The sequence below is a fragment of the Echinops telfairi genome, unplaced genomic scaffold (genome assembly GCF_000313985.2).
Source record: "Echinops telfairi isolate 266 unplaced genomic scaffold, ASM31398v2 ScPeMD7_70;HRSCAF=299, whole genome shotgun sequence".
Taxonomy (NCBI): domain Eukaryota; kingdom Metazoa; phylum Chordata; class Mammalia; order Afrosoricida; family Tenrecidae; genus Echinops; species Echinops telfairi.
Genome location: NW_022103968.1, coordinates 27,235,625 through 27,245,706, shown reverse-complemented (window position 1 = coordinate 27,245,706; position 10,082 = coordinate 27,235,625). Strand labels below are relative to the sequence as shown.

Sequence of the window (10,082 nt, the reverse complement as noted above, 5' to 3'; positions counted from 1 at the left end):
GGAACCTGAATTGTGAGCCTCTTGGAATTAAGGCAGACGGGGATAGGATGGCAGGATGGGTCAGGTCCCGAGTTTCACATGACCCCTCCCTGTAGTCCAGGGAACCTCTGGTGTGGAGGAAGGAGTTAAAGATTTAACTTGGCCAAGTGACACTGTGATCCCCAGGGGAGCAGGGAGGCCCGGGGCTCTGAATGTGGCCACTGGGGAGCAGGTTGCGTCCTGGAGCGGGGAGAAACTCCCACCTCTGGGCCCAGACACAGCAGCCTTCGGACACCAGCAGCCCAGACACCCGCACCACGGCTGGGCCGGGCACAGAGGCCGAGGGCCAGTCCAGAGCAGCCCTGCAGGACTGAGCAGAACGGCCCCTCAGCCTTCCAGTGTCTCTCTGGCAGCAGGCGGCCTCCTCCTCCTCCTCCTCCTCCTCCTGAGCAGCTGTTGGTGGGTTTCAACTGTCAGTCTTGCAGTTAGCAGTCCATGCTTCACCCACCGTTCTCTCAGGGCCCAGGGTGCCCCAACTCCTCCCCTGTCTGCCCCACCCACTCCTGCCCCTGGCAGGCTGTGGCCCTAGAAATGAGGTGCCAGAGTGGGGCTGCCCCCCATGAGGGTTGGGAGTCTTCCCCAGTAGCTCTCTGGCAGATACCCAGTTATCAGGGAGCCCTCTGAACTTTTGGTCCTGCCCCAGGAGGCTCCCTGCAGGCAAGGCCCCGTGGCGGCTCGGGCTTGGATTTCAGGGCTCCAGAGGCTGGGCCCTGCTGATGGAGAGGCGGCAGAAGGCAGCTTGGGACTCTGAGATACTGACAGGGATGCAGCGCCCCAAACACACCGACTATTCTGGCCACCTCCACATCCAGTTGGGGGCCTCTGTGGGTCCCTTGCTGTCCTCTGCCTTCCTCTCTACCTCTGTGCTCATCAACCTTCCCACCTGGCACCCCCCCAACCCTCCTTCATCTTCCAGTCCTGCAAGACTTTATCTAAGACACCACCCAGCCTCTGCCAGGTCCACCTTCTCTTGACTCCCAGCATCCGCTGCTTCCCTGTCCCCACAGAGCCTGATGAGCCCTCTCCAATCCTTCTGTCTCCCTCCCTCCCCCACAGCAGGCAGCCAAGAGGCCAGAACCTGGAGAGGCCCCCTAACCCCACAGCTGGTCAACGGCAACAGGTCACTACAGAACTGTCCTTGTTTCATCTGAGTTGTGTCAGCTTTGTCTGTGTCCCCGGGAGCCTGGCCTAGGGCTCCCTGGTAGGCGGGTCTAGAGCCAGGTCCACAGGGTCTGGAGAGAGAGGAGCTAAGGTCTATCCTTGGGGATTCTCCTGGTGTCACTCCTGGCCCACTTCTGAGCTCAGGGCAGGTGGCAGGGCAGCTCCAGTAGCCTGCCGGGCCTCCCCCTCGGTTCCCACCCTGGCTGCCTGGGCAGGAAGAAGGCAGGCAGGGCCTGCAACAGCTCACGGACACAGGCAACCAATGTCAAGTGCACTTTACTGGGCCCCTGGGCCTTCCACCGAGTCCTCCCGCCCTTGCAGTTGCATAGGAAGTGGGGTGGGTCACGAGTGCGTCTGGAATTGTTCCTTCCCCTACAAGGGTCCGGATGATGCAGGGTCCACAGCTGCTTGCCTGCCCCCTCCCCCAGCAGCTAGGCATCTCCAGGGTGATGGTGGGGATGGTCTGGGTGCTCAGCACAGGAAACCGGACTTCAAATCAGCTACCAGTTCCTGCCCTGCTCAGAACGGGAAGTGGAGCATGTGCAGAACTCCCAGGGTCAGAGGTGGGGCCCAGGCCCAGGTAGCCTCCAGGACCCTGGACCTCGTGCAGGCTCGGTCAGCTGCAGCAAGGGGGGTCACCAGTCCCGCTCAGCCGGTTCTCGGTAGGGGAGGCCGAGGAGTTTGAAGACATCCTTCTCCGTGGGGGTGGGTAGCAGCCGGCCAGGCCCCAGCTTGAGGCCCTGGGCGTCTCGGACCACCATGCTGAGCGCGTGCTCCGACAGGCTCATGCCCTTGGTCTTGGCCAGAGCCCGCATGGAGCGGTTGAAGTGGGCAGAGCCGGTGAAGTAGAGCAGGGCGCAGGCGAACTCGCTGTAGGGCACCACAATGATGTCCAGCCGCCGGTGCCGCCGAGCGGGCCCAGGGAGCCGGCACACACCCAAGTACTTCTGCTGTTGGCCTTTCTCCTCCTGGCTCACCAGGTCATCAGTCAGGAACCCTGCACCACACAGGGGGCTGCTGGGAGGGCAGGGAGTCCCCGAGCTGCCTGCTCCGCCCATGTCTCCCTTCCTCCATGTCTCCCCTCCTCCTTGGCCCCCAGCTTGCCCACTGATCTGCAGGGCTTGCCTCCCCACTGCGTCCCAGAGACCACACAGGACCGGCCTACAGGTGCTGAGGGTCTCTGGGGAGTAGGGGGAGCTACTTTGTCTCCTGGAAGTGGTTCTGGCCATAAAGGAGGTGGGCTTCTTAAGAAGCAACCTTCCTGTTTGGAACTTGGTGGCTTTCCTTCCTGGGAGGACCAGCCCAGCCCTGCCCTGACCCCTACCAACCCACCCCTCCAGGGGTGGAGCGTGTACCTTGTCTCCGGAGGCTGTCAAGGAGGAGGCTGAAGATGCCCTGGTGGGACCAGCCATCAGGGTGCGTGACCAGCACGTCCACATCGCCACAGGTGGCCTTTCCCCGCCGGTACGAACCACAGGCCACACAGAGCAGCCCCGGATTGAGGGCCTGGGCCGACTCCTGGACCTAGGTAAGAGTGTTGACAGGGTCAAGGGTTGTGGGCCTCATGTCCTGTATGGGGTTCCTGTCAAGGGGCAGCAAGAAGGCCTTCGCTGGCCCGGGGGTCCACACTCCCAGTTTATAAGTCAAGCCAACCCCTGCATGGGGGTACCAGCCTGAGGGAACGGCCCCCAGGAGAAGAGGCCTGGGGTGCTGTCTGGAGGGGAGGTGTTTCTCCAGCTTCACCAAGAGACAGCTCAGCTCGGGGCCATCGAGTCGATCCGGGTTCAGAGCGACCCTAGAGAATGGTCCCTGTGGGTTTCTGAGACCGCAGCTCTTTCTGGGAGTAGAAAGCCTTGTCTTTCTCCCTGGGAGGCTGGTGGATTCGAACCGCTGACCAACACAAACCCCACTTTGCCCCCCACGGCTCCTACTGGGCAGGAGAGGAAGAAAAAGGCCTGAACCGACTGCCAGGCCTCAGTCCTGAGAGAGGGCACAGATCTTTCTGCCGTGAAACCCCACCCAGGCAGGACAAGGGGCGGGTGCCAGGTGGTAGTGGTCCCAGGGCTCTGTGGGTTTGTCTGCAGGGGCAGGCGGTGTGAGTTGGACCTGGAGGCCTGAGTGGAGGCAGGCAGGGTGCCTGAAGCCCAGGCCGGAGGGGCCTGCTGTAGACGACATGGAACCACACAGTGTGAAAGGACTGAGAGTGGAAAGCAGAGGGGAGCCTTCCAGCGCCCACGTGCGTGCGTGCCCAGCACTTAGGGACTTGGAGCAGCAGGCTGCGGGGGGGCTGTAGGCTCAGGGATCATCCCTGACTGAGGGCTGATAAGCCCATTAGTGTCCTCCCCAAGGACACCGAAGGTTTTCATATGCAGATGGCCTCCCCGCCTCTGCCCCAGGATACTAGGATTTCTGGGGCCCTGGTTACCCACAGCTAGGACCCCTCAATTCTCGTGACAGGAGGGCTCTGCTAATCCCCTCGCTCCCTGCGACAGTAATCCCATCAAACCTCTTCAGCTGGGGCCCACACAGCGGGCACTGGGGGCCAGCTGGGAAGCTGCTGGGCCCCTGTGGGCTGTGGGCTGGCGCGGCATTCTCTGTGCCCGGACACCGTAGCTGAGTGACGGTGTCATGGAGTCATCACTAGCGCCAAGGCCCGGTGATGGTGACTCAAGGCGCCCAGCATGCATAAGGAGGCGGCCTCAGCCCCGGCGAGCAGCTAGAGGCTGCTTGCAACTGGACTGGGCCAGTCTCCAAGGAGCCCCAGCCATCTGAACCCTTGGCTCCGGGAGCAAACGTGTCCATCACAACCAGCCCTGCAGCCGGGGGCCAGCTCCCACGGGACCTTTATGGGATCCCAGCCCCGAATGTGGACTAGCCTCGCTCTAATCCAACTTTGACATGACCCAACCCCTAACCCCACTCTGAATGAAACCCAGACCCGCCCAAACCTGACTCCCGACACAACCACACTGCAACCAGCAACCCCTAATCCTGCTTCAGACCCAACCTGCCTTTGACTGTTGGCCAAGCTCGCCTCTGACGCCCAGCCGCAGTCGGCTGGGGCGGGGCTCGCCTCGTTCTCACCCAGCCCGGGGCCTCCAGGGAAAGAGACTGCGACAGCAAACGTGGCAAGCTTGTGTGTTCTTGGGGGTAAGAGGCCACGGTTCCACCGAGTTCTCAAAGGAATGTGTGACTCACAGCAAGGTGGAGAACCTCTGACCTAACCCATCCGACCACCAGAAGCCCACACCAAACTCCCTGCCATTGAGTCGATGCCGACTCAGTGACTCTATGGGACGGGTTAGAACTGCCCCTGTGGGTTTCTGAGACTGTAACTCTCTGGGAGTAGGAACCTCATTTTTCTCCCACAAAGTGGCAGGTGGTTTCAAACTGCTGACCTTGTGCTTAGCAGCCCAATAGGTAACCACAATGCAGCCAGGACGCTTATATCTACACACAGCTGAGGTTAAAGCCCAATAACCTGAAACAATTCTGAGCACAAGCTGCCTCCAATCTAGCCTAATATCAACCCAATCCCTGTCCCATGCTAATGTCTAGCCTGGTCTCACCCTGCCTGACCTGAGAAGCCCCTGCTATTGCCCCCACCCCACCACCGCCCTCTGCCCTGGGGCCGCAGTGCCCACCTCTCTGCTCATTCCCCACTGGTCAGCTTCTGAGACCCACTGCTTCCTCTGCCACTGGCCTCCTCGGCTGGGCGACCAGGGGTTCTGGGTTGGGAGCGGGGCTCGCTCTCCTCATGCTCTGGGCCCCCTGCCTACCATTTGCTGGATCTCTGCAGCCTCCTCCCTGGGCATGCGCTCCAGGAAATCCTCGTAGTGCTTCAGGCCTATAGCCTGCTGGCTGCTCAGGGAGGCCTGGCTGCGGATGTCGTCCAGGTTCCGGAAGCCCTGGAAAAGGAAGCCGGGGGAAGAGCCTATGAGCATGGAGGGCAGATGACAAGACAGCGAGCGTACACGCACACAACGCACATACCACACCACACACGCACAAACACACACAGCTCCCACCCCAAGACCTCCGGCCCCACAAGGCTCAGGGAAGGCCTGGCGTGTGACCAAGCCCAGCAGAGTACATTTTGACATCAGGGTGACACAGCCGTAACACACTGGCTCGCAGGCTCCACCTTTGCTTCTGACCCCTTCAGTCTGGGGATGGGCCCGAAGATTCTGAGCACAATTAGGCCTGGGGGCCACTGATGGGGTGCACAGCCCCAGGCCTGCTCTCCTCAGGAAAGCCCTTGCAGGCCAGAGGGGCAGACACACCCACTTTGAGTCTGCCTACATCACCGATGAGTGCATCAAGGAGTCCGCACAGCGAACAGGCTGTTCCAGAAGCCAGTAGGGGTGTATAAGCACCAACCCCGCCTCCCCTCCCCAAACCCCACCAGTCCAAATTCACTACCGTTGAGTCGATTCTGATTCATAGCGACCCTCTAGGACAGGTAGGACTGTCCCTGTGGGCTTCTAAGACGGTCACTCTTTACCGGAGTAAAAAGCCCCGTCTTTCTCTCAAGGATTGGCTGGTGGCTCAGAACTGCTGACTTTGCTGTTAGCAGCCCAATGTGTAACCCCTATGCCACAAGGGCTCCGGGTACCTTGAAAAGGGGGCTCCCTCTCATGTGGATGCATCCCTGTCCCAGCACAGGTGTAAGGGGACCACGTGATGGTAGCCCTGAGTCACACAAAACCAAAGTGGGGGCTGTGCCTGGGAAGTGACCTGATGGTACCACATCTGGGCCGTCTTGGTGCCGGCACCCCAGATGTGGGAGAAGAGCTCCAGGACAGGCACGCTCTCGCTGATGTGGTCCAGTTTCCGCAGGTGCCCGCTCTCCAGGATCTCCGCGATCTTCTCGGCCATCCGCCTCCCGATGCCAGGGATTCCGCAGGCCTCCTAGAGAATCGGGAGCGAAGGCCACTAGTGGGACGTCGTGAGGCACCGAGCCAGTGCCAGGCATGGAGGCTCCCTCTTTAGCAAAAGCCCAGGGGAAGGCCAGCCTGGTTGGCTGGCAGCTGCAGGACCACGGTGGCAGACGTGAGCGTCACGGTGAGTGGGGGCTGGGTCACCTGCCTCTTGATTCCCAGAGGAATGGAAGCCAGCCGAGGACAGTAGGGAAATGATGCCGGTCGTTGCCACCATCGTGCCAACGACAAGATGACATTGATCCAGGGCTCACCTGTGATCCCGGGCAGGTCTACAGTGCTCTGGGCACACTGTGGACCAGGCACTAAGCTGACACCCTTCTGTTTGAGAGCAAACAGGTGCGCAGAGGGTTCAAGTAACTCGCCCAAAGTCACACCACTACCTAGTGAATGATGGGAAACAATTCAACCCGGGGCTTGTGGGTCCCAAGAGTCTAAACAGACAGTATGACAACCCCCACAAGTCCCCGTCCTCGACCCTCAACAATGATCAATATTTGGTCAATCTGCTTTCATCAAGGGCCCCCCTTTTTCTTTTTCTTTCCTTTTCTGAGAATCCCTAACATTATGGAATTTAAACTACCACCCCTGATCAGTCAGGAGAAGAGCCCCTCCCCTTGCCCCAGCCCTCAGGTACCTGGAAGGAGGTGACAGGCTTGTGGAAGCTCTTGAGGGCATTGATGGCCTTGGAGTAGCCCAGGGCTCTCCACTTGTCTCCTTGCACACTGTAGGCTTTGGCCAGCACCTCCAGCTTCTCTGTGATGTGGGGGTTGTGGTTGGTGGCCTTCTGGCTCGAAGGCTGTGCGCAGACCCACTTGTCCAGAGGCTCCGGGGCTGGACTCGGTCCAGCATCTCCTGTGAGGGGCGTGGGGTCACGGCCACTGATCAGGGTTTCCAGGTCAGCCGTGCTAACCTGGGTCTCTTCCCCATCATCGGTTTCATGATCAGAGCCAGCCTTGAGGTGGGAAAGAAGAGATGATAAATCCCTGCTCTCTGTGAGGAGGGCAGGGTGCCTGGAAGGGAGGGGCCGAGCCTCCCAGGAGAATGGAGCTGGGTCTTCTGCCTCAGATTCGGGTCCCCTTCCAGGTGGAGCCATGCTGTGTGGCGCCCCGGTGTCCAGCCCCAGGCTCAATGCAGGAGGATAAGGGCCTCTCCAAGGGGAGCCCTCCTCCCCCGGGCCTGGGGTTATGTCTACCACCAGCTCCTCTTTTCTAGAAGGTAGTTGCCAGGGGCCAGCTATGGAGGCTGGGAGGTTCCTGACCTGGGGAGGGGTACTCGGTGCCTCTTCTGCTTTCCAGAAAGGAGATATGGGTCTGATGAGCGAAGGAGGAGGAGGCGGCGGCAGGGGTGTCCTGAGCAGAGCCTCATGGGAACCAGGAGTAGTAGAAGGCTCTTGGTTGGCCTTGCTGGGCTGTAGTTGGTCCAAGTACCTGCAGAGATGGTGATGGGAGTTCTTATCTTATCTCTGCCCACCCCCCACCCCGGTTTCTCTCTGGAATCTTGATTTCCCATGGTCTCCAATTAAGACAATGAACGGTTGTTTTTTTTAAATTGTTTTTTGTTTTCAATTCAACGAGAGGGCCCAAAATGCTGCCGGAAAGCATTTCAGGAGAGGGCCCATCTGCCCAGCCCACCTGTCAGGGATGAATACGCCGAATCCGGCCGCGTCCACCAGCCTTCTCTCTTGCAGGCACAGGCTCAGCCAGGCTGACTTCACCAGCTGGGCACCTGGGGGCAGCCTGGGCAGTTTAAGGAGACGCAGGGCCCGCTCACAGTCCATGCCTTCATCCACCACAATGTGAGTGACCCCTGGGGCCTGGGCAGGGCAGATCTGGCCACCGTGCTGGACAATCTGCTTCTCAAAGAGTTCAGCCCGGGCTCGCCCAATGCCAGTGGGCACAACATGGGCCCGCAGGGAGCTCAGCCACCCTGTGGAGGGGACATTCAAATGCTTGTTGTTATGACTTTCAGATATGATCAGAATGTACCTTTCATTAGCCCCTCCCCACCAAGCAGTCATGTTTCTGTCCTTCTGGATAGCTTAGGAACCCTGGTGGCATCGTGGGTTATGTGTTGGGCTGCAAACCACAAGGTCAGCAGTTTGAAACCACCAGGTGATCCCTGAGAGAAAGATGAGGCTTTCTACTCGTGTAAGAAGTTATGGTCCACAGGAGCAGCTCTAATCTGTTCTATAGTCTGAATTGGTGACAGTGAGTTAATGCTTTCTTTTTCCCATCCAGCCTGCCTGTGGGAATCCCACCTACATCAAAAGCCAATGTCTGTGGGGCATCGCTTGGGCGAATGGAGCAAAGCCTTCCAGGTCCTGTTCTCGGCTGTAGCCCCGTATGTCGACTAGTGCCCATCGGAGTGTGGGTTTCCCAGAAGCACTGTTGAGTGAATGGGTGAATCTCTCTTTCCTGTCTGCACCACTCCATTCTTCCCATTGCCTCCCCGGCTCTCTGTGCGACCCCGGGCAGCCGTGTTTCAGGCTCATGGTCTCAAAGTGCGCTGCTAACGCTCTCTCGCATGTCAGCCTCTGCCATCAATTTGTCAATCTGTTGGCCAAACAATGTACAGCCCTGGGCCCTGAGTGGCGCTTCCGTTCTACAGAACATAGGTCAGAGCGGGTCACTTCCCAAGAAAGCCAGCCCCAAGTGCAGATGGACTGTGGTCTTGGGTGGGGATAGAAGTACAGGAAGTGGCCTTCCAAGACCTAGGAGCACGCACAGGGCAAGGCCCTGAGCTGACAGCTCGCCGCCCTGATTCTGGGCATGAAACCATGCGGTTAACAGACAGGCTGAGCGCTCAAACCAGTGAGGGCGCTCAAGCCGGCTCACCTCCCACTTCTTCTCTGGCTTCCTTCTTGGGGATCTTTGCGAGGGCTTTGGATGATGGCTCGGCAACAACTTTCTTCCGCTTAGGAAATGCCTTCAGGATGCCCCTGGGGTCCATGGACTTGGGGCTAGATCCTGGTCTTTCTGCCCAAGGGTTAATCAGGGCCACAGTCACGTGGGAGGCAATTCAGAATCAGTGTCCCCCACTCCCTCGTCCTCATTCCCCAGGGGTGTCTCAAAACTTAGCTGAACCTCAGTGATTCAGCCTGGCTCTCCACTCACCAATCTTACGGTGGGAGGGCTTTGGAGGGGGCTGCAGAGACCATCAGCCGCCCCACGGGTTGCACAACGCAATCAGTGCGCTGCCTGCCTCTCTGGTGACCCTCGTCCAAAGGGTTTTCACCCAAAGGGAGGCTAGGCTGAGGAATGGAGGTGCAGCTTTAGGAGGGACTTGGGCCCCACATTATTTTTCTCCACCCGCCACACAGATGCACAGAGGCCAACCTGAGGCGGGAGGGGTTCAGGGGTACAGGGGGCACGCTCTGCACAAGCCCTGGTCCCGGCTGCACAGCTGCGGGGGGTGAGGCGCCGGGGTGAGGCAGCAGGTGTGTGGGGCGCCCTCCAGAACCGGGGGTGCCTCGGCCGCACAGCTGGGGGTGGAGAGACCCCTGCAGGTGCGGTGTCGCCGCCGCGTGCGCAGCTGGCACGGGCCAGGACGCCTAGCTGGAGGCCAGAAGGGGCCTTGCAGGATCCCAGCTCGTCCCAGGAGCCCCTCCCTCCTGCCCCCCTTCACTCCCTCCCACTCCGGAGTGGGGTCGGCTTCAGTCTGCCCCCCACCCGGGCGAAGGGCGGTGGGGATGAACTACTTACCAGGGGGCCAATGGGAGCCGACCAAGGGAATAGGGGCAGGGGGGAGGGGGAGAGGACAAGTGTCCAGGACAGCTTCCGGGTCAGCCGGAAGTGACCCTGCGTGGCGCGGTTGCCATGGCATCGGCCGGTCGCAGGCCCTGGGAAGATGGCGGTGACGAGCTGGGTGGAGAGTCTGCGGGCTGCCGGGAAGACGGCGCTGCTGCAGGACGGTAACTCGAGGCCCCGCGAGCACCCGCCC

The 10,082-nt window shown here is 60.1% G+C and overlaps 2 protein-coding genes across 4 annotated transcripts in view; one reads left to right on the top strand and one right to left on the bottom strand.

Annotated features, from left to right (window-relative positions):
- Positions 1-1,460: 1,460 nt before the first annotated feature.
- POLL (DNA polymerase lambda) lies at positions 1,461-9,963 on the bottom strand. 3 transcript variants are annotated; one of them, XM_004700982.3, is made up of 9 exons: positions 9,845-9,963; positions 8,978-9,118; positions 7,775-8,069; positions 7,402-7,570; positions 6,778-7,095; positions 5,938-6,111; positions 4,980-5,108; positions 2,556-2,724; positions 1,461-2,197 (listed from the first exon to the last, which is right to left on the bottom strand). In XM_004700982.3, the coding sequence occupies exons 2-9, from the start codon at positions 9,090-9,092 to the stop codon at positions 1,836-1,838; spliced, it is 1,731 nt and encodes a 576-aa protein (XP_004701039.1). In that variant the 5' UTR covers positions 9,093-9,118; positions 9,845-9,963; the 3' UTR covers positions 1,461-1,835. The 3 variants fall into 3 exon arrangements, with proteins under 3 accessions (XP_004701039.1, XP_045147187.1, XP_045147186.1); XM_045291252.1 differs by lacking the exon at positions 9,845-9,963 and adding an exon at positions 9,479-9,535; XM_045291251.1 differs by lacking the exon at positions 9,845-9,963 and adding an exon at positions 9,257-9,409.
- Positions 9,951-10,082, top strand: part of DPCD (deleted in primary ciliary dyskinesia homolog (mouse)) — a 22,630-nt gene continuing 22,498 nt past the window's right edge. Inside the window, exon 1 of the mRNA XM_004700981.3 lies at positions 9,951-10,053. Within this exon, the coding sequence (XP_004701038.1) occupies positions 9,990-10,053 (64 nt within the window). The 5' untranslated portion in view covers positions 9,951-9,989. The remainder of the gene's footprint in view (positions 10,054-10,082) is intronic.

Excerpts from the sequence above, each read along its gene's own strand:
- POLL (XM_004700982.3), bottom strand. The coding sequence starts at position 9,092 with ATGGACCCCAGGGGCATCCTGAAGGCATTTCCTAAGCGGAAGAAAGTT. Across the intron at positions 7,096-7,401 it reads CACCGAGTACCCCTCCCCAG|GCTGGCTCTGATCATGAAAC; the intron begins GTCAGGAACCTC and ends TCCCACCTCAAG. Across the intron at positions 5,109-5,937 it reads CCCAGATGTGGTACCATCAG|GGCTTCCGGAACCTGGACGA; the intron begins GTCACTTCCCAG and ends TTCCTTTTCCAG.